At 36.1% G+C, this 23,427-nt stretch overlaps 3 protein-coding genes and 1 non-coding gene across 5 annotated transcripts; 3 read left to right on the top strand and 1 right to left on the bottom strand.

Annotated features, from left to right (window-relative positions):
• The first annotated feature begins 1,336 nt into the window (after positions 1 to 1,336).
• LOC145595301 (DNA ligase 6-like) lies at positions 1,337 to 11,464 on the top strand. Of its 2 annotated transcripts, XM_081651690.1 has the most exons (19): positions 1,337 to 3,681; positions 3,784 to 3,901; positions 4,014 to 4,095; positions 4,822 to 4,924; positions 5,014 to 5,110; positions 5,193 to 5,295; positions 5,861 to 5,974; positions 6,187 to 6,234; positions 6,525 to 6,622; positions 6,713 to 6,778; positions 7,130 to 7,289; positions 7,367 to 7,474; positions 8,074 to 8,123; positions 8,906 to 8,940; positions 9,053 to 9,114; positions 9,199 to 9,360; positions 9,446 to 9,534; positions 9,720 to 9,819; positions 10,941 to 11,464. In XM_081651690.1, the coding sequence occupies exons 1-19, from the start codon at positions 1,440 to 1,442 to the stop codon at positions 11,247 to 11,249; spliced, it is 4,146 nt and encodes a 1,381-aa protein (XP_081507816.1). In that variant the 5' UTR covers positions 1,337 to 1,439; the 3' UTR covers positions 11,250 to 11,464. The 2 variants fall into 2 exon arrangements, with proteins under 2 accessions (XP_081507816.1, XP_081507817.1); XM_081651691.1 differs by lacking the exons at positions 8,074 to 8,123; positions 9,446 to 9,534; positions 9,720 to 9,819; positions 10,941 to 11,464 and having other exon boundaries at positions 9,199 to 9,327.
• A 195-nt stretch (positions 11,465 to 11,659) lies between these two features.
• On the bottom strand, positions 11,660 to 14,789 carry LOC145595283 (uncharacterized). Its single transcript, XM_081651668.1, has 6 exons — positions 14,500 to 14,789; positions 14,320 to 14,373; positions 12,615 to 12,850; positions 12,393 to 12,533; positions 12,009 to 12,068; positions 11,660 to 11,919 (listed from the first exon to the last, which is right to left on the bottom strand). Exons 1-6 carry the CDS (start codon positions 14,747 to 14,749, stop codon positions 11,842 to 11,844), a joined length of 819 nt encoding a protein of 272 aa, XP_081507794.1. The 5' UTR covers positions 14,750 to 14,789; the 3' UTR covers positions 11,660 to 11,841.
• A 2,813-nt stretch (positions 14,790 to 17,602) lies between these two features.
• Positions 17,603 to 21,871, top strand: LOC145595298 (2-hydroxyacyl-CoA lyase-like). Its single transcript, XM_081651685.1, has 2 exons — positions 17,603 to 19,088; positions 21,226 to 21,871. The coding sequence occupies exons 1-2, from the start codon at positions 17,694 to 17,696 to the stop codon at positions 21,538 to 21,540; spliced, it is 1,710 nt and encodes a 569-aa protein (XP_081507811.1). The 5' UTR covers positions 17,603 to 17,693; the 3' UTR covers positions 21,541 to 21,871.
• A 294-nt stretch (positions 21,872 to 22,165) lies between these two features.
• On the top strand, positions 22,166 to 22,238 carry TRNAE-CUC (transfer RNA glutamic acid (anticodon CUC)). The gene has a single exon. It is a non-coding gene; the product is annotated as a tRNA-Glu (tRNA).
• Positions 22,239 to 23,427: the final 1,189 nt, after the last annotated feature.

Raw genomic sequence — 23,427 nt, 5'->3', positions numbered from 1 at the left:
ATCGCAGCTTCGGTTGAGCTTCTTTGGAATTATACACTCTACTAATATGACCTTACATATTCATATAAGATCAATATACATAAAAACTTTATATTATAATTTTCTTTGATAATATAGATATGTTTCCGGTTGTCGCGTCACAAGATAGTATCATTCCACAGTTCAAGTACAAGTAATGTTAGTAATCATAAATTTCATGAATTATTAGTATCATTATTTTATATTTTTCATACGTTTAATCTATATTTAATGTATACGTTATCAACTTAATAAAAATGTAACTACTTTTATTTTGTATGGAAGAAAATGCTAGTGATCTGCCCTCTGCGTAGTGTTTTTTTTTTTATATGATTGTAATTTAGGTGCCCAACATCATATATTAATCACCTCGTCAAAAAAATAAGGTAGGATAATCATATTGTATTTCATACCATGTTTGAACAAGTATGTTCAAACATTAATAAAACATTTTTCTCAACTAAGCGGTCCTTCATATTTGTAATATGTAGGTACTTTAATTCTAAATCATTCATTGTATGTTTTTATTTTTTTTTTTCATTTTTTTGGAACTATAGTAGTACTCATGACCTATACCTAAAGTCAAACCTAGCTTTACATGAGATATTGCCTCCATTTTATATTAATTATATTTGACACTTAACATGACACATAGTTTTAGGCCAGGTGATAATTGGTTTTGTCATGGAATAAAAATAACACAATCAACTTCAATTTTTATCTTTCAGTTTTTCACCAAATTAAACACGGTCAAAGTAAACATGCACCTATAGGATAAAATAAGAGGATGGAGGGAGGATAACTCAATATCAACCGTACTTAAGTACTTCGTATAACTCAATATCAATCCTTGTGAACTTGTGTTGTGATATAAGTGTTGTGAATTGTGACTATATATGTTTGAATCTTTTTTTTTTTTGATTCATATGAGCCACAAGGGCGGGTACAACGGGGGGCGGGGGAAATTCCAGCATATGCTGGAGGCAAGGATCGATCCCGTAACCTCGAGGTTACGAGATGGGAGTGCTACCATCAAGCCAACTCCACATCCTTATATATGTTTGAATCTTAGAAGTCTTAAGTAGTAGGATCAAAGAGATATTGCTGCAAATAATCTGGCTTAGAAGTCTTAAGTAGTAGGATCAAAGACATAATGCTGCAAATAATCTGGCCCAATGGGCTATTTGGGCCTGAAAATATGGGCATTTTATATCTTCATCGTAACAATTTGTTGGGCAAAAAAAAAAACATACAGTAACTTCTTTTGGCGCACAAATCCTTAATTTTCCATTTTTTTTCCCCAACCATTTCTGCCAACACCTCCCCTTCCAAAAAATGCTCCGAGAAAACCACCATTAAAACCGCCATTAAAAGTTAAAACCGCCATTATATCCGCCATTATATCCGCCATTAAAACCACCATGTCAACCTCCAAAACCCTAACCCTAAATTCCTCGGAACTCTTCCTTCAATCGCAAACCCCTCTTCCATCATCTCTTCCACCATTTCCCGCCAATTTCCCACCCTCAAAACTCATCCCCAAAACCCGCTTCATCGTCGATGGCTTCCGAAACTCCGGCGAATTTTCTCTCTCCTACTTCCTCTCACACTTCCACTCCGATCACTACACCGGACTCACTTCATCTTGGTCTCGCGGCATCGTCTTTTGCTCGGAAACCACCGCTCGTCTCGTTGTTAAAGTTCTCGGTGTTTCGGCATCGTTGGTTGTTGGTTTACCAATCGACGATACTGTGGTTATCGATGATTGTGAGGTAACCCTAATTGATGCTAATCATTGTCCTGGTGCTGTTCAATTTTTGTTTAAGGTTCCTGTTAATGGTGGCAAATTTGAGCGTTTTGTTCATACTGGGGATTTTAGGTTTTGTGATGATATGAAATTGATGCCTAAATTAAGTGAATTTGTTGGTTGTGATGCTGTTTTTCTTGATACGACGTATTGTGACCCTAAATTTGTGTTTCCTTTGCAAGAGGAATCGATTGATTATGTAGTTAGTGTGATAGATAGGATTAGGAGTGAGAATAGGGATGATGGGAAGAATGTATTGTTTCTTGTTGCCACTTATGTTATTGGAAAGGAGAGGATTTTGTTGGAAATTTCGCGTAGATGTGGTTGTAAGATACATGTAGATAGTAGGAAAATGGGGATTTTGCGCACTTTAGGTTATGAGGATGATGGGGTGTTTACGGAGGATGAGTCGGCTAGTGATGTTCATGTTGTTGGGTGGAATGTGTTGGGTGAGACTTGGCCGTATTTTCGGCCTAATTTTGTGAAGATGAATGAAATTATGGTTGAGAAGGAGTATAAGAAAGTTGTGGGATTTGTTCCTACTGGGTGGACTTATGAAGTGAAGAGAAATAAGTTTGCAGTTAGGACGAAAGATTCTTTTGAGATTCATCTGGTGCCTTACAGTGAGCATTCGAACTACAATGAGCTTAGAGAATATGTGAGGTTTTTGAAGCCAAAGCGTGTACTTCCTACTGTTGGCTCTGATGTTGAGAATGTGGACAGTAAACATGCTATTAAAATGCAAAAGCATTTTGCAGGATTGGTGGATGAGATGGCTAATAAACAAGAGTTTTTGATGGGTTTTTATCAGGGAAAAGCGAAGGTCAAGGTAGATGATCCATTGACCGAGTTGGACAAAGGTGTAGAACATATCAAAGAGGAGTTTGACGTGTCTACATTGAATAACGAACATAAAACTGACTCTGGTTCCACGTGTTCCGTAGTTCCTGTGGACGATCCTGGCTCACATATTGTAGCCTCATTGAGTGATAAGGAAAAGGAGGAGATCATGCAAGAGCTTCGGGATTGTTTGCCTACTTGGGTTTCTGTAGATCAGATGCGAGAACTTGTCAAAACATATGGAAGAAATATTGTTGATGCAGTTTCTCATTTCTATGAACATGAAACAGATTTTCATGAGCAGATTGGAAAACCTTTCCCTTCATTATTGTCAAACTTAGAAAATCTTCCCACAACATTCCCTAATCCTTGTTCTGTTGATAACAGTTTACAGACACTGGTGAAGTCACCTAATCAAAAGGCCAAGTTTCTTCCATTGAAGCAGTCAGTTGCAAGCAGTGTTTCTCCTGGAAAAAGAAAGAAAAATTCTGAAAATAAGAAGAGTAAGAAAGGGAAAACCAACTCAAATCTTGAATCTGGTGGCATTAAACAGTCTACAATAACCAAGTTTTTTAGTAAAAATAGAAGTGTTTGTCAGGGAAGCACCGCTGGTCCTTTGTCTGGGACAAGTACTGAAGACACGGACTTATCTTCTGAACATTCAGCTATATGTTATAAGGAAGAGCTGGCACAATTTATTCAGATCATTGATGGTAGTGAATCAATGAAGAGTTATGCTGCCGAACTGTTACAAAAGGCTGAAGGGAATGTTACCTTGGCACTAGACATGTATTACAATAATTCTGAAGCTCACCTTGGTGGTAATCTGAAAAGTATAGATGTTATAAGCAAATTGCTACCCTGTGAAGTTCCGGATGAGAGCCCCTCTTGCCAAGGGAAGGAAAGGTCTGAAACTGGCAACAAGATTTATCAGTCAGCACAAGATTCATTGGTTGACAATATTGCTGTTAACTATGTATCACTGCCACCAGAGAAGTATTCTCCAATGGAACATGGTTGGCCTTAATTTCACGTATATTTTTTAAATCTTGCACTCTTTGGTTTGCTTCTGTTTCTTTTCCTGGGAAGTGTGCTAATTTCACAAGCACTTCATGTAGCTTGCTGGAAGCAAGGTCAGCCTGCTCCATATTTACACTTGGCACGGACTTTTGATATTGTTGAAGGTGAAAAGGGAAAAATTAAAGCTACCTCTATGCTTTCCAATATGTTTAGAAGGTTTTGTGCTATGTTGTGTATCAGTTATATTTAGTTCTTTTTGTTCCATCGGGTATCTTGTCTTTTAAAACAGATAGTTTGCAAGTTTCAGAGTTTTCATTTATTTGCACAGTTTGCTGGCTTTGTCTCCAGAAGATGTCCTACCTGCAATTTATCTCTGCACAAATAAGATTGCGGCTGACCATGAGAATATGGTTAGTGAACTACTTGCTTTATATAAATTGCTCTATATTTGTAGATATTCTTTTCTTTGTAATACTACACACAGGGTGAATTCCCAATTTCTTTCTAGTAACAATTTGCTTATCATAAATTAGTATTACTTAATATATGTTCTTAGTTTCTTACCCCTAAAAAAAAAATACAGTTTTTAGAGAGGGCTTAATAATACATAGTAGATTAATTATGATTGTTTGCAAGAGTTCCTCTAAATAATAAAGAGAGAATGTTTATGAAATAATTTTTTTGAAACAGAATAATGTCTTTTACTTATAAAAGAAGGGAGAATCTGGGAATGACTAAAGTGAGAAGCGAAAATGGAAACTAAGTGATTTAAACTGGTAGTAGTTGAAGACTTGAAGGTCTCTATAAAACAAAATAAACTGCTCTGGACATTTTTCGTCAATTGTTTGATGAGTAGTTCTGAGTATTTGAAGATTTCTGCAAAACATATATTAATATTATGCTTGAGAACGTAAGGCTTTCCAATCTTTTAAAAGCTGCCATCTATTGGCTTTAATTGGAAAATATGTTTATGATAAGTTGATAACTATGTAGTTTGCTGATTGTAATGCTTTAATTTCATGTCTGAAACAACTGCCATGTGATTTGGATGGTGTTGGTCTTTTGGATTTGGGCAATAGGAAACAAGCTGTTATGATTTAAATGCCTCATATTTTGTTTCTTTAATGTAAATGTAGGAATTAAACATTGGCGGGAGTTTGGTTGCATCTGCTCTTGAAGAGGCATGTGGAACCAATAGAGCTAAGATTAGAGAAAGGTACAACAATCTTGGTGATCTTGGTATGTGCTACTCAATAATCTGTATTATTATGATTAATCTTTGTGCACAATAATTATGTGCATGGTATATTAATATTATATTTTAATAGGTGATGTTGCACAGGAGTGTCGGCAATCACAATCACTACTTCTTCCTCCTTCACCCCTTTTGATACGAGAAGTATATTCCGTACTTCGGAAAATTAGGTAAGATTGATATCTGGTTCATTTACATAATTACATCTTTAGCTCAAGGTATGATGTTAGCTATGTGCCTATATATGGTCAGCATACAGACAGGCAGTGGAAGCATGGGTAGGAGAAAAGGCCTTATTGTAGGTATGATGCGATCTTGCAGAGAGAAGGAAATGAAGTTTCTTGTCAGAACCTTGGTGAGTTATGAAAGAAACTCTCTTTTCATACCCTTATATGGAGAAGCTGACTGCTTCTAGTCTTTCTGTATTCTTTTTTGAGATTTGATAGCAGGCTTGACCACTTGATCATTTTTAACTCCTGATCAGCTTGGTGTTGGTGATTATTTGTCTTGGACTTTCTCATCTCTTGCCAGCTTCCCTTTTGGGCATCTTACTTATGCAATTGCACTTGTTTCTAATGCAACATTAGATTGCTGGCTTTTTTGGTAATCTAAAAGGGTGGTGTAAGAGGATGGGACTGGGTAAAGTCAAATGCTGTTAATTTATAAACAAATCTGAATCATCTTAAAGATATGTTAAACAAACATGTTTTCATTGGGTCATGTTCTCCATATTGGTTGAGAAGATTCTCATGACTGCATAGTTATGCTATATCTACAATTGAATAGAATAGTAGTATATGATTATGATAACATAGCTTATTGTTTAAACATCAATTAAGCCAGCATACTCCTAGGTCAATATATATTTTGCAGCAGATGAAATAGTTTTGTTAAATAGGTTGAAAATATTCTGCTTTCAGATTAGGAACTTAAGAATTGGAGCCATGATGAGAACAGTTCTTCCTGCATTGGCTCAAGCAGTTGCTTTGAACTGTTATGATGTGGCAGGAAAAAATCAAAAAGAATTGCTTCAGGTCAGACACCTATCTCAGTATTGACTATTGATATTAGAAGTTAGTTGTATGAGTTATTGGGACATGGCACAATAAACGTCAGTAGTAAACAATGGGAATGATCTCACCCCTTTTTTTTTTTCTCATCTGTGTTGACTTGATATTAGAAGTGAAATTGTCAATTCAGGTAAGATGTTTTCATTCTTATTTCAGAGATTTGTAATTGCTTGCAGGGCCTTTCTGCTGCTGTTGTTGAAGCTTATAATATTCTTCCAGACTTGGTAAGTTGTGCAGAAGGCTCATGCTCTGTTTTCTCATATCTTTTTTTCCTTTATTATATTATTTTTTTCCTTTTTTTTTTCTCCTAATGTACAATTTGCTTAATTTGTGAACATAAATGGTAAATGTTCAATCTTTTGATGATAAGTTTGGGTTGCTACATTAGATGAGTGTGCATGTGGTTATTGCTATTCTTAGTGACATCCAATAATTTACTTGACTTTTGTCATAGTTTAAAACATCTAGGTGTCGTTATATACTTTCTGATAAGACCTGCATCTTTTTTATGAAGAATATTTTGGTGCCTTCTCTTATGAGCAAAGGCATAAAGTTTTCGACTACTGCGCTGGCTATGGTACCTGGCATTCCTATCAGGCCCATGCTTGCTAAGTAAGTTCCTTTCTTTAATACTTCTTTTATTTTATGCTTCTTCGCGTTATCTTTGTATTTTATTGGCGTTTTGCTTTCATTCTATGACAGAATAACTAATGGGGTTGCGCAAGCACTGAAGCTATTCCAGAATAGAGCTTTCACGTGTGAGTACAAGTAAGTTCATTTTATTTGGTTTGTTCATTAGCCATTGCTTTGGGTCTCCCATGTCATATCTGAATTCATAGATTATTCTGATGCTAATGTTCTCCTGTATGCTCTATAATATTATACTTATATGGTTTTTGTGACAAATATGGTACTCATATTAAATGCTTCAGGTGGAAGTGTGAAATGCTGTCTCAGGCTCTTTGTGAGCCATGGATTTTCTTTGACCTATCTCAATCTGTGACTTTTTGTGAACTCGAGTAATTTCTTGTGATGTGCCATGAGAGTTTACAATAAGAAGAAAAATAGAACTCCCGAGGTTATTTTGAATGCTTTCTGAATGTTTCTGCATTTATAAAGGTATGATGGTCAACGTGCCCAAATACACAAACTTGATAATGGTTCTGTGCGCATCTTTTCAAGAAAGGGGGATGAGACAACCTCAAAATTCCCAGATTTGGTGCACATTATTCAGGATTTATGTAAACCTTCTGCAGAGTCTTTTATTATAGATGCGGAGGTATTCCCTGGCCCCTTGCTTACAAGGTCAACATCTCTTTGTCTTCTGTTTGAGTGAAGATTCTTTTTTTGTTCCAGGTGGTTGGAATTGATCGCAAGAATGGAAACAAGTTTATATCCTTTCAAGAACTATCTGCGAGAGAGAGAGGGAGTAAAGCTTCCTCGGTTTCATTGGATAGAATAAAGGTGCATCAATTTATTTACTCCGTATTATAATGTTTTTGCCATCTATGTCTTGAAAGCTATTGTATTTGGAGGTTGGTGGGTTCTTTACATGCATTTCTTAAGGATCTTTTTTGACACATTCATCCTTCACTTAGTGCAAGTGATATCGTGCCATTCATCCTTCACTTTGTCTTATTTCATATGGACCTACCAGATCCTTCCATCTTGATGCATATATCTGCTCCTTGATACTCCAATGATGTGAATATATGATTTTGTATATGGTTGTTTTTTGGTTGAACTCTCTGCTGACTTTTGAAAACTAAAAGTTTGTTAGATGCTCAGTGCCATCCTTAGTCAAAAATGTTTATTGATGACATTTTTTGGTTGAATTTTAATTGTTAGTCTTTTATAAAGGTTTATATTATTGGGGAGTTTTCATACTAACATACTTCATGTTAGGTTAGTGAATTTCAGATTGATGGGGATTTTGATGATGTCCGAGATCTCAAAAAACATTTTAAAGCTACTCCATCACCCTCCCCCTTTTGGTCGTTCCAAATCCCTCCCCTGTTTGGTCATTTTATGATTTTCATTCACCCAAAATTGCGGAATTGCAGGTTGAAATCTGTGTCCATGTGTTCGATGTCATGTTCGTCAATGGAGAGAAGTAATCATCTAGACTTTTCTTCCTAGATTTTATGTATTTTCATTTTCTGCCTTTCGTTCCTATGTTTTCTGTTACATTTTGTGTGGTCTTTTCCAGTTTCATTCCTTTTTTTTCTAATACTCTTTCTGTGTTGGGGGATTTATTGTTATAGCCTCAATATTCAAGCAGTAAAGTAACACGAATTATGGAAAGGATGGAAGCTTGTTAATTAATTGCTAATGACTAACAGTCTCTCAATAACAGCTTTAGGCTATCAATCTCTCTTGTGACTTGAGGCTACAACTCTCTTACAATTTCCTCACAAATTTCTGAATGAATCCTACTGCCATCTTATTTCTTGCTTTTATACTCAAGCTACCAATTACAAAAGTTAACCTAACATTGATTAAGCTTGTCATCTACTGCTGCTTTAGAGAGAATCAGTTTGCAGGACTTGTTTCCCTTCCTCTTAGTGGAGTTTTAAATTTTTAATTACTTTTGTCATGTAGCATGGAATTTCCCTCTGTTACTTTTGGCTGCTGACCCTTGTCTCTCCTCATTCTGTGCTTCTGCCTTGCATACACCAACAAAGGTGGTTGCTTGGTGTTGGCAGCCCGGTCCAAACAGTTATTGATCTCTATATTAAGTTGAATAGTTTTTTTTTTTTTAAAAAAAATGATGATTAATTCTGTCTGTTCTCTTTAGGTAATCTTGAATTTATTTTATTTTGGCTCCAAAGTATTTTTGTATTAGATTTATGCACTTTTGTGCTGACAGAAAATAAATTATGTGATACATTTCAGGCTGTTGCCTTGCTCACTCAGGGAAAGACGGCAGTGTAAGATTTTTCTATCCTTTGACTAATTTTCTTTGCCAATGAGAAAATAAATATTATGCCAATGGCAGCAGTGTCTTATTTAATAGTGATCTGAAATTCGAAATATGCATAGGCATGAACGGTCTTTTTAGAGGGGAAAAGCCTGGTTATCTGGAATATGCAAAGGAATTAACTGTAAGTGCATCATTTGTTGATTGAATTATTGATCGAGTTTGACCTTTTTATGGCCATTCTTGAAAATAGCCCCTTGTTCCCCAGGTGGAAGCAGATGAAGCTCGTCCAGACTGTGAAGCCACTCTGATGAAGATAAATGCTTTCCTTGAAGATGCATTCCAGTCTTCTTGTGAAGGAATTATGGTTAAATCACTAGATGTTGATGCTGGCTACTTTGCTTCAAAGCGTGCTGATACATGGTTGAAGGTGCTTTATGGGTTATTTCACTGTTCATTACTGTTGGATGTTGATAATTGAGCCTGTAAGTCTTAACAGTAAGTAATTTCCTCAGGTAAAGCGAGATTATATGGATGGTGTGGGGGATTCCCTTGATTTAGTTCCCATTGGTGCTTGGCATGGCAATGGGAGAAAGGCAGGATGGTAATTCTACTTTGCATCGAAAACATCTCATGATGCCCCTTTCTTGTCAACTTTTTCCTTGGCATTTAAGTTTATGATAGCAGTGTTATACACTTCCAAGTGCTGCTTATATCACTTTATCAATATGAATTGGCTATTTGATTTATATATATTTTATTTATCATTTTTTTAATCAATCTTTGCAGGTATAGTCCATTTCTTATGGCTTGTTACAATCCTGATACAGAGGAATATGAAAGTGTATGCCGTGTTATGTCAGGATTTACTGATGCTTTCTACAAAGAGGTATTATGTTCTGGATTGTTCTGCTGAAGTCTTGTCAAGATGTTTTTACTAGTAAACTTTTTAAAATTTTCCCCTTCTGTTTTGGCCTTTGGGGAAAGAGGGGGTTGAGGGAAAACTGTTAAAATGCATGGAGTAATTGAAGATGGTGCAGACTTACAGACTATGAAGTGAAAGGTGCACACTAATTTATTTAGAAGTTATCGTTCAGAATGTCCCCTTTTTGATTGGCAAGTGTTAGTGACTGCTTCATAATGTCGAAGATCGCGAAACTATGAGAGAATAGACCTTTTGTTTCCCCCACCCTTTCACATAACATTGGGTTTTTTTGAAGGGTATTGTACTCTTGGTGTTACGTGTGAAATAGGGTAGTAACTAATACCCCAATGAACATTTTAAGTTGAGTTGGGCAGAAATGAAATTGTGACCTTTTTTTTTGATACACATAGGAGATAGGATGCATAATTTTTAGTCGTTTTAATTTAGATACTTGACGATGTATCAGCAATAATGATTATATAAGAGTGTCTCTAGGATCAACATTGGTCCTAAAGGGAGAACTTTGAGCAGCTATTGGCTGCTGTAGAAGTGCTCGTTTGGGTTCTGCCATTCCTACCTATCATTGGTCAACTCGGAAATCAGCTCCCGATTCAGGAATCTCTCGGTTCGAGAAATTAAAATAAGTGGATCGAACCATTTCCTACTTGATTAGCATTTATCTTCATCCCCATTAGTTTGGTATTGGATGCATAATCTTTTTATGTTAAGGTCATCATTGCTGCATGTGGAATGGTGGTGATTACTAGCTGGCCGGCTGGTTTAATTTTCTTTTATTTTTTATTTTTTATTTTTTATTATTATTTTTTTATTATTGTTTTTTTTTGGTTTTTTGGGTCTCACTTCATGGAATTTTTTTTGGTTATTTTCTTTCAGTTAAAACTGATACTGTGACTATCAACTCTCTATAGTGCTTCTTTTGGGAACTGGGATGATAATGAATTATGTTGTCTTTCTGATCCTTCCCTATGGTTTGATTTTTGGCATAAGTAGCTGTATAATCTTCAATATATGAATCTATTATATTGAAGAATAAATATCTATTTTTTACATTTAATGAACTACAGATGAAAGAGTTTCTCTCTGGAGATAAGATCTTGATCAAGAAGCCCTTGTATTACCGAACAGATGAAGTTCCCGATATGTGGTTTTCAGCTGAAATGGTGTGGGAGATAAGAGGTGCAGACCTCACTGTATCACCTGTTCACAAGGCTGCCATAGGAATCGTTCATCCATCGCGAGGTATTTCTATGAGGTTTCCAAGATTCATCCGTACCCGCCCGGACAGACAACCAGAAGATTGCAGTACCTCTTCAGAAACTGCCGAAATGTTTCATTCTCAAACTCGGAAAATGGATGTAAGTGGTGTTCATTAGACTTTTCGTCTTTAATGTGTAGTTGTGTATATAAATTTAGTATGTGTTAAGATATTTCCCTTTTGTTAGTTAGTTCAAAGTAATTCCCCATTAGACTAGGATGTACACAAGGTAAGGGTGTCAAAATGACAGGACGGATTGTGTCCTCATGCCTGTCTATACTCGTACATGTAAATTTTTTGATCTAGGTATAAAATATGATCTTTTATTCAACAGCCTAATAGCAGCACGTATTATTACTCTCTTTTTTGATTGATTTTTCTCAAAGCATGCCTTGCTGTTGAAAAAAATCATATTGCCAAACCATAGCTGAGGTAGGTTATAAGCCTTATTATGACATATTGACATGAATCAATTTTTACTAACAAAATCTTGCCAACACTCCACCCGCAAATGTTGAACGCAATCAATAACATCAAGAATCAAGGTATGAATAAAAGAGTAAAAAGACTAGGTGTTTGGAATGTATAGGTTGGATGACAAAAACAGTATCCGGTATCACAACAGTTTACAAGCTATAACAAATTGCTATGACAAATTGCTATGAGTGTATGTAACAACACTGTCTCTCCAAGTATGAAACAGACTCGGATCAATCTGCATTTTTTCTTCTCCTCTTAGCACGGTTCTCCTTCTGTTGTCCAGAGCCTGGTACTGTTGAGGAATTCTTCTGCAGTTTGAACAAAGCAATGCTTTAAAATCTGACAGCGCACACATGTATATATAAAGCTCATTGTAAAACATATGAGACCTATTCACCTTTCTTTTTAACCGGTGCCTTTGTCGTTGCCGCCCTTTGCTTTTCTTCATTGATGTGTCCTAAAATGACAAGTGAAGAAATTCATGAGGATACTATTGCCATGTCTCAAAGCCCAAAGGAAAAGACTATCGAATATTGAACCAAACTGAGCAAAATTTGTTTCTCTTTTTTCCGGGCGGGGGATTTGGAGGGAGGGGGGGGGGGATATCTTACGATTTTCAAACTCTTTCAAATGATAATTTTGTTATTTTCGTTTCTTTATACCGTACAATTCCTTAAGACGATTCATCTTAGCCGACCCAAAATCATTTTGGGACTAAGGCTTTGATGTTGTAAGGGATGGGGGGAGATATTGCAATTCTGCCAACAGAGAATTGACAAACCTGTGCCAGGGCAATAATCCTTGCATGTCTTTCAGCATGAGTTTCACAATCATCGTCAGATATTACTTCTTCTTCCCCGTCACTATTTAGATAACGCCTTAACCTTCCTCCATTCAGTAACTTCTCTGATCTTGAATGTCTCTGAATGAAGTAAAGAGTGAGTGTAATAGAGCAATATTTCAGATAAAAAGCATTATGAATCTTTCAGGTCGAATGTCAAACCTTGGATTTGAGGTGAGTTTTTAAACTCTCTTCGTTCAGACAGACAATTTTCGGACAAAGCCTGCACTTAAATACCGATTTGCTTTTCAAAACACATCTTGGAAGATCATCCACAGCTGATTGATCTTCAGTCTGTGTCTCTATTAATTCACCACTCTCTTTGTTAGATAAGAGGCTCTCCTTAAGTTGGTCACCATCTTTCTCAGATCCACTGTCATCATCATTTGCAAGTAAACCTGCCAATTTTCAGAATTCCTTAACAATTTGAATACTTTCTTTAATATTACTGAACTACTGATTCATGATCAGACAAGACTATCCAGATGATGGACATAAAAGAGCAGCATTTGTAAAACTATGTTTTACCCCTTCTTACGTACAACATCTGTCAAGCATGGAATAATCCTCGGGAGAGGCAATGAATCAAAACCCTTTTGGTATGAGAACGAGAAACCCTGGGTGTGGATTGGAGCTACATTACTTTCTTCACCTGTCTAATTTTTTTATTTTATTTTATTTATTTTTTTTTTTTTTTACTTTTATGGTATGGACTCGAAACCCATTATTTGAATTTTTTTTTTTTTTTTTTTTGTGTTTGCTTGTGTATCGACACCTTTTTTAATTTGAGCAAAACGGTTCGAAAATCTCAAGCCTTGTAAAATCAATATCCGCTAGACATACAGGGAAAAACAGGAATTTGTAAGCAATTCACTCAAATCAAAGAGTATGTCTGCCAGTTATGTTTCTCGCATAAATAATAATTGCAGTTGATAGATGAATAAACCTAGCCATCTTTCACCTTTTTCCCAAAATGAATACTCATGGATACAACAATTTACTGTCTAAGAAGCCATAAGTTAATAGTCAAACTTTTTCATCCATAGTGAATCCTCCCTGTCATTTCACATAAGCTTGGCCTACAAGTTGCAATCATCCCTAAAAATCCCATATTACTCCCGATGAAGGCATTACAATACTTCTACTCATTGTGATCATCTATATTCCTAACCAAGCTATAATACATAAGTGGCGTAACTAGGGAAATGGTCAAGATCATCTTTCTACAAGGATAATGCAAGTTGCAATCATACCCCATATTACTCCCAATGAAGGCATACAATACTTCTACTCATTGTGATCATCTATATTCCTAACCAAGCTATAATACATAAGTGGCGTAACCAGGGAAATGGTCAAGATCATCTTTCTACAAGGATAATGCCACCTTCTACAAGGCACCCGCACAAAAATTAAGCACTATCATATCAAAGCAAATGGTCAAGATCATCCCTAAAAATCCACTATCAAACTCTCACCAATGAAGTTCAGCCTCTCATACTCCTATAGCTTATTCTTACCTAAATAGTATTAAACCACACAACAGTAATCCAACATAATGCAAGAAGCCTTCTTTCTCTTTCTCCTTTACTTTGCTTTTGATTATTTCGATTATGCCAAAAACAATGCCTAATCATCTAATTAATACTAACTTATAACTTAGCTAATGAATTTGGCAGTACCCATGTAAATATGAAAATTAACAGGAAAACCATTTAGCTTACTAATCAATCAACTAAACTCATAACAATCAAGCATATCAGAACTAAATCAAAATCCAAACTTTCTAGTTTCCATCAATATCAATCACATTATCAATCAATCCTATTTTTATTAAATTTACAAAAAGAAGAACAGTGTAAATTACCTCCTCCTGATTCAGCATCAATTTCATTAGCAGAACTATCTTCACTCTCATACCCTACAAAATTAAACCCAATAAACAAAAACCCATTACAAATCAAAACCAATAAACAAAACCCAATTACAAATTAAACAAAAATTCAAAATTCAAATTCAAAGAACCCCAGAAAGAAAGAGAGAGAACCAGAAGAAGAGGAAGAAGGGTGTTGAAGTTTCGAAGGAGATGGAACATTATCATCTTCATCATCTTCATTGTCGTCGTCATTATCAGCATCAACGTTGGAATCGGGTTCATTTTCATGGTTTGTTGGTTCATCTTCTTCTGATTCATCGGAGCTCCGAACTTCAACCTCGGAATCCGATGAAGAATCCGATGAAGCGTCGTCCTTGTCGTTGTCGCCGCGGTCTGCTCTGTAAAATCTTCTCTTTATCATTATTTTAGATTTTTATTTTATTTTTTAAAAAAATTTTGTTGAACAATTGAAATGCAAAGAAAGAGAGAAGGATGAAGAAGAAATGTGTAGGGTTTATGTGAGATTTTGGGGGAAGAGAAGACAGCTAGCTAGTCAGGAATGTCGGGTCGGGTTAGATTTATTCGGGTCACCCGTATGATGAATTGACGGGTAAACACTTTTCCGGGTTTATGATTCTAAATTGGTGAAGAAAATTTGGGTTGTTTGTAAACTTGGCTAAATTAATTTGTATGGGAAATCATTTAGCCTGATTTGATTTGATAATTTATTTGTTGGTGGTGAACTTGAATGATTTTGCTTATAATCCGGCCGTCTTGGTAAGACTCAAATATGAGCTGAGGGACATAATTATGTTGATTACCACTTTTAAGTTTTAACTGTTAGTTAGACTATGGATTTTGGCGTTTATGGATCACCAATTCACCAAATATTTTTGTTCCTTACTAACTACTAACCTTAATAAAGAGTCTATTATCTAATACGGAGCATTAAGTTGTCTCAGAAATACTTGCGTGGACCTGGTTCACAATAATATTATTGTGGACCCGAGGTTTATACACACGCAACTGACATTATATTGAACATAGTGACCCGTTATTTTTAACATAGTAACCTTATTTTTAACATAGTAACCTTTATTATAAGTTGTATAACGTTTAATACTATTGTGAACTTGAAGTACGACGTTATGACCTTAATTTTAACATAGTGACCTTTATTATTAATATTGACCTTATAAAATATTTCATTAAAAAAATTAACCTCTTATAGCCTATATATTACCAAAATGACTTTTATTTTCAACATGGTAACCTTCATTTTATTATAGTGACTTTTTTTTTTAATTAATAAAACAATCATAGTTTCTCTAATGTTAGTGGTTCACAATAAATTAGTGTGAACCAGGTTCATTTAAGAATTTGTAAAATTGTCTTTATTGTCTAGAAAAAAATGAATGCACAAATTGATTTAAGTAACACAAAATGTCACACACATAAAAAATTGTACTATCACTAAATAATGACTTTGTTTTGACTAATCTATCTATACTAATATAACAAGGGTTTGTTCTGCTCACCTTATTTTCACAAGTTCAAAAAAAATATATAGATGAGAAGGTTCGAACCCTTAACCTCATTGAAGAATTATTGTTGTTTAACCATCTAGGCTAATGGTCAATTATGCTTTAATGTTGCACACTAAATAATATTATACAATAAAACTATTGAATATACATATTACATACACACTATTAAATGCTCTTAAAAATTAGCACTTGCACAACTACAAAAGTAGTATTCCGGAACAACGTTCGAGCTACTCACTAGTTTGATCATTATAAAGGATTATCATTCTTTATGCTTCACATACATCTTGTCATTAATATTGATTGGATTTAATTAATATTACCAATCATGCAATTATTGTGTAAAAGTTGTCAAACATACAAACAACCTTAATTTCGTACATTAATTCTTTATATTGTCCCAATTAGTTGTTGCTTCAAGAAGTAATGTTGCATGCAAATTTCCATTAGAATAAGTTAAGTCTATTATGTTTCCATTACAAGTTTCGACAAAGTAGTAATCAAATGATCACCAAATTACCAAGATTTGAGGATGGTGTTATCAACTTCAACTTCGCTTTCTCCCATTCAATTCCTTCGCGTGCCGTTCACCTAATCTCAACTTTTTTTAGGCCAACTTTGTCTTCATAATTTCCACTCCTCACCCATAAAGAAGGAACCACTTAGACGAGTAATAAATGTCAATGACATAACTTGTCATTTGAGTATCACTCTTTATTGACCATGTACTTCATTTAACTTTAATTATGTAGAAGTAGAAAAAACAATAAAGAGTTAAATGTTTACATTTGTGTGTTTTTTTCATGTATGAATTACAAAAAGATAGTCAAATAAAAATGTGTTTATACATATAATGTGCAAGAGGGGGGTATCTTATAGTCAAATACATAGATGTATAGCAAAACAATCTTACAATGTCCTTGATTAATTGTTATTGAATTGATTGTTCGATTCGATAATAATAACTTAATAAATGTAAGGATATTCAATTGCTGAGTTATAATAAGAAAGAGCGAATATTCTGATTATTAGATCATATGCATGGTAAATTTCCACATATAGGGTGTTTATTTGGAGATAAAAAGAAAGGGATAAGGATAAAATGTTAGGGATAGAAGACATGTAGTGTTAGTTTAGGGGGATGATGATTGAGTGACTTGACTCCATAGAGATAAAACACCTCTTTATACCTTATCTTTCCATTTCTATACCTTAGAGAGTTAGAGGTGGTACTCCATATAATGAATAGGGATAGAGCATAGGTATAATGAGATTAACTCAACCTTAATGAAATATTGAAATTTTTTTTTGACACAATACACAATGAAATATTGAAATTGGAAGTATAAGAACACAAGAAAGAAATTAGTAAAAGTAATAAAATGATATTATCACTTATCTCAAATTTTTATAAATTTATTTTTTACATAGAGTACATACTATATGGTATTACAATTATTTATCCTTATCCCACTGACCAATTCCCCATCCTTATTCTATTCATCGTACCAAATGCCCCTGTATAAATCAATTATCGGAAAATTGTCACCCTCAATTGCAATTACTTGTAGATTACTACATGTTCATGTAATCATGTATGATTGTATGAACATAAGAAAAATTAAACATTCACTTCACTCTACAAATCTACAATAACCTCATAAACCGCGTACCACAAAAACAAACTCATATATAAACCCCAAATTTTCTGAATTCCCCCTAATTTCTTCCATTCATCCACACTTCACACTCCACACTCCACACTCCACGTCTTTATCCACTATCCTACTCACCACCACACCTCACCAACCTTCTTCAATGGCGGAAATCGACGGCAACACTCTCGTCGCCAAAACCCTCGCTCATTCCGGCGTCACCCACATGTTCGGCGTCGTCGGAATCCCCGTCACCTCCGTCGCAACCCGCGCAGTTTCCCAAGGTATCCGCTTCATCGCCTTCCACAACGAACAATCCGCCGGTTACGCCGCCTCCTCCTACGGTTACCTCACCGGAAAACCCGGAATTCTCCTCACCGTTTCCGGGCCGGGTTGCGTTCATGGGCTTGCCGGGCTCTCCAACGCCGCCATTAACACCTGGCCCATGGTCCTCATCTCGGGATCCTCCGATCAACGTGATTCTGGTAAAGGAGATTTCCAAGAGCTTGATCAAATCTCAACCGTTGAACCCTTTTCGAAATTGTCCGTAAAACCCACTTCCATTTCCGAAGTTCCGAGCGCAGTTCTCCGGGTTCTGAGCCGGGCTGTTTCGGGTCGGCCTGGTGGGTGTTACCTGGACTTGCCCACGGATGTTCTTCATCAGACTGTGTCGGAGGCTGAGGCAGAGGATCTCATTGCGAAAGCGGATGAACAAGTGAAAAAGGAACAAGAATCATCGGATTCGTCGAATTTGACGGCCATTTCTGATGTTGAGAAGGCGGTGGCTGCGCTGAGGAGCGCGCAAAGGCCGTTGATTGTGTTCGGAAAAGGGGCCGCGTTTTCGAGGGCCGAGGATGAATTGAGGAAGTTGGTTGATAATACTGGGATGCCCTTCTTGCCCACTCCCATGGGGAAGGGTTTGATCTCAGACAATCATGAATTGGCCGCAACCGCGGCGAGGTCGCTTGCAATTGGACAATGTGATGTTGCTCTTGTTGTTGGGGCAAGGCTAAATTGGTTGCTTCATTTTGGGGAGCCCCCAAAATGGTCTAAGGATGTTAAGTTTATATTGGTTGATGTTTGTAAGGAGGAAATTGAGCTTAGGAAGCCTTATGTAGGGTTAGTTGGGGATGCTAAGAAGGTTGTTGGTTTGATTAATAAGGTGATCAAGGATGATCCCTTTTGTTTAGGGAGGAATCATCCTTGGGTCGAGGCGATTTCGAAGAAGGCTAAGGATAATGTGTCTAGGATGGAGGTTCAGTTGGCTAAGGATGTTGTGCCCTTTAATTTTTTCACTCCTTTGAGGATTATTAGGGATGCTATTATTGGAGTTGGGAGTCCTGCACCTGTATTGGTGTCTGAAGGGGCTAATACAATGGATGTTGGGCGTGCTGTGTTGCTTCAGACGGAGCCTAGGACGAGGTTGGATGCCGGTACTTGGGGAACCATGGGAGTTGGTTTAGGTTACTGTATTGCAGCTGCTGTGGCCTGCCCTGATCGCTTGGTTGTTGCTGTTGAAGGAGATTCTGGTTTTGGGTTTAGTGCTATGGAAGTAGAGGTATGGCCATTTGCCTTTTTATATGTTATGGTACATTATGATCATGTGGTATTTGTTTATCTTTGGATGCAATGCAATTTATTATGTGATTATCATCATTTTTTATAGTGCAATATGATTCTGTTAAAATGATACTAATGTAGCTTTGATACTTGAGATCATGCTATAAATTTCCATTTTCATTAGTAAAAGGATTGGATTGCCATAGCCTTTGTTAGGGATTTGACAAAGACAGAGAGCCATTAGCATCTTGTGTGGATTTTGGTTCACTCTATCTAGTGAATTAGAAATCAATTAGGCTGTGATTGGGAAGATTGAAGTTAAACTTTTTAAGAAGCTCGGAGTTTTGAACTTTGAAGTGAATTGTGTTTTGGAATGATAGGTTTGACACTGATCTCTTACTTCCATAGTGTACACTTCTTGTGTTTCCATTTCTTGCCTGCTGTTTGTCTCCAATTGAGTTCTTCCTAATCAAATCTGCCAATGGAGAGATTTGCAATGAATTTCTTTCTTTTATTTATTTGGTTACCCTTTCCATACTTTGGTGCACAACAAATTTCAAATCATCTAGCCTCTTCACATGATGATCACCAAAGCTATTGTATTGTATTGGGGGGATTTTGTTTTCCGTCTGTAAAAACACTGTCATCTGGACATCTGGTAGATGATTCTTCTCTCTTTTTTTTTGCACTAGTGGTCTAGTGTTAACGGTCAAGAGTAGATTGCAGAGATGCTTAACTTTCTTATTTATGATGGATCAAACATTTGCTAACGAGAGCATGCAAGTCTTAAGTCTGTAAATCAGCAAAGATGCTCTGAGAGCACCAGTATCAATTAAAATCTCAATGGGTTTTGGATTATTTTCATACGTTCACATAGGTTTTCTTTGCTGGTTTGCAATGTTTACTGATAAGTGTAAGGTGAAATTCTTTCCTTATATTTTTGCTCTACTGTCTTTTATATGTGCAAGTTGGATTCATCTGATCCCTGTGTCCAATCGGAGAACTATCATGTGGGCAGATACACTTTTTCCTTAAAATAGTGTACATTCAAAGAGCCTGCTTGTTGGTTGCTACTATAATGTGCTGTAGAAGATGATCGTTGTTCTGTGCCTCTGTGACATAATTGTATCTAATGTTTTACTTAGTATCGGTTTAGCTCTTTATACACCATCAGTTGTTTTTTCAAATGAATTATGATAAGTTAGATTTGTGACAGTCATACACACCCCCAGATGCTAACAGCATTCATGAGGTTGCTCCCTGTGGCGGGTTTTGTGAAGGGTGAAAAGCTCCCAGCCTTATAAGTTTATAAGCCATACCCTTGAATCGGAAAAAAGGCATTGATTAGTCTACTACTTTACAACAAGTGTTGTAGCTGCTTTACTATACTCTCAGTTTGGCATCTGCTTTTCTAATTGTAGCTCTTTATTTCTAATAGAGCAAATAAAATAACTATTTATTGATTTTAGGATCATGGTCCAATAAACAAAGGTTCTTTTTACTTTGTCTGAAATACTTCATCTTATATTATCTGAACTTCTATAGATTTGTGAGTCGTAAGACTTGTAACCTTCTTTGAACTAATCAAAAACTATGTAAACTTAATGTAAAGAGATTAAGGCCTTTGTTTATAATGGTTCATTAATTTTGTATGCTGTGAAAGTAATTCAGTTGTTAAATCTTGAATCAAGGAGTAGCTGGAAAGGACCATTTAATATTTTTTGTGATCACCACTGCTGACCTGTGTGCATAATTGAAAGCTTAAGCCATTAGGTGATGTTGATGTGTAAAGTATAAACATTGTCCATGCATAAGCCACCTACTTATCATGTTAAATTATGATATAAATAGAACAAAACAAGTCATGCACAGCAGAGTTAATACAAGATCAACATGTTACTGTTAAATGGCCTGCATTCTCAATTTTTTCATCATCTGATGCGGTATACCTTATACCCATTCATTTCCTAAAAATTTGTACGAAGTACATATTATATTTCAACATAATTTGTGAATTTTTAATACAATTAGTGTTTCAACATAATTTGTGAATTGTTTAGGCCAAGTGATTTCCTGTAGAACATAATTGTGTGACTTTCACTGTCATCTTATTTCTTATCTTAACCTTTCTGCAGACTGTAGTTCGATATCAGTTGCCTGTTATAGTTATAGTCTTCAACAACAATGGTGTTTACGGTGGTGACCGAAGAAGTCCTGAAGAGCTCACAGGCCCTCATAAAGACGACCCTGCCCCAACTTCTTTTGTCCCAGAAGCAAAATACCATGTTCTAATTGAAGCTTTTGGTGGAAAAGGTTATCTCGTCAAGAATCCTGCTGAACTGAAGTCAGCCTTGGATGAGTCTTTCACAGCAAAAAAGCCTGCTGTAATAAACGTCATAATCGATCCTTATGCTGGCTCAGAAAGTGGACGGATGCAACACAAGAACTGAGGTATGAACATGTCATATAACAGGAATTCATAACCTCTTGTTAAGTGTAAGTATGTGAGTTTACAGTGTGGAGCGCACCTTGAGCATCTACTGCCGTTTCGAACTTTTCTAAAGTGATGCATATCACTAAGCTTTATTTGTTGAAATAACCTGTTATAAGTAGTATAAATTTGTGTCATTTTTCCTATGAATTGAGGTTGGGATGTATATTATTCAAGCTGCTGATAAATATAGGATGTGTAAAGCAGATATTTGTATTTATCCTATTACTCTATTAGACTAAGTGTATTTTTTTCCTTCATAATTTTAAATTTCCATATGTTATTTACAACTTCCGCCTTAGTATTTAAGCATATTTCTTTTACAAAAAAAAAAATAAAAAAAAAGAAAGAGCATTAACATCCTATGAATTCTGGGAAAAAGTTCCAGGCTCGAAAGTCATTAGAATGGTTAAAGGGTAATTAAATTATAGATTCGATTTGAGAATATTTTTTTTTTTTTGAACCAAGATTTGAGAATATTTTTTGGATAAAAAAAAAACCCTTTTTCTAAATTGGAAATATCTTTACTACTACCAATTTATATTCAAGTATAATTTAAATTTCTTTCTTCAGTATTAATAAGATCCGTTGTAGTATAGTTGGTCAGGATACTCGGCTCTCACCCGAGAGACCCGGGTTCAAGTCCCGGCAACGGAATTCGTTTTTTTTTGGTCTTACCGAATATGTCACGATTGACCAAATCTGTGAATTCCAAACTAAAGATAAGCTTTAATCAAAATAATTTCGCATAAATTATTTTTGTACATAAAAAAATCTGAACAAACATTGAACATAGCTCAGCTTGATTTTCATAGATCTTCCTTAAAGAACATACCGATACAATAAGATATACTAATATCAATTTACTTAATAACTCTAGCATACACAAAATCTTATTTATAGAATAAAGAAGGAAGATCAAAAGAGACGTCTATCCATAATCCATTTCACTCTGAAGTAGGATCATGATCATCTTGAGCTGGCTTGCTCCATTTAATAAGGCCGAGGCGGTGGCGGTGGTGCTGCACCCGGGCGAGGCCAAGGAGTAGGTGGACCGTATGGATCACGGTCCATGTATGGTGGTGGAGGACTATAAGGATCACGGTCCATGTAGGGAGGTGGAGGAGGACCATAAGGATCACGGTCCATATACGGCGGTGATGGGCCGTAAGGATCCCGGTCCATGTAGGGTGGTGGAGCCGGGCCTGGTCCTGGCCCGCCAGGACCAGGACGATGATGGGGTTGATGATGTGAGTGATAAGGAGGTGAAGGTGGGCCTGGTGGCCCATGATGAGGTTGGGGAGCATAGTAGTTAGGCCGAGGCGGTGGTGGTGGGCCAGGCCCATATTCGGGCCGTGGCGGACCATACATCGGTGGTTGTGGCGGTGGCGGGCCGTAAGGATCAGGTGGGGATGGTCCTGAGGGATAAGGACCTCTATAGGCCATAATGGTGGATTGGTGGTTGTATGAAACAAAGGTTGAAGTTTGATGCTTTGGTAGAGTGTATGTGGAAAAAAGGATGATATGAAGAAATTGGTTTATTTAGAAAAATAAAGCCATAAAGGAGGTTGTTTATGAGGTTAAGAAACTAATGTCTAATAGTTTGATGTTAATAAGGTCGGTGAAGTAGCTTTCAATGTTAATATTTTTGGATTACAAATTGAATAAAAGTGGGGGCTATAAGTTGTTGAGGGCGTGTCCAATTTTTCTTGGCAAATATCCATGTGGTTCACACATTTTCTATGCAAGCTACCACATGAATCACTAGTACTACCTTTTATTTATTGGGATATCAGATATCTAACAAGTACGGAGTAACATATTGTCAAAAAAAAAAAAAAAAAAC

The sequence above is a fragment of the Chenopodium album genome, chromosome 19, assembly GCF_948465745.1.
Source record: "Chenopodium album chromosome 19, dcCheAlbu1.1, whole genome shotgun sequence".
Classification (NCBI taxonomy): domain Eukaryota; kingdom Viridiplantae; phylum Streptophyta; class Magnoliopsida; order Caryophyllales; family Amaranthaceae; genus Chenopodium; species Chenopodium album.
Note: the sequence above shows the minus strand (reverse complement) of the source record. Positions and strands in the feature narration are given on the sequence as shown.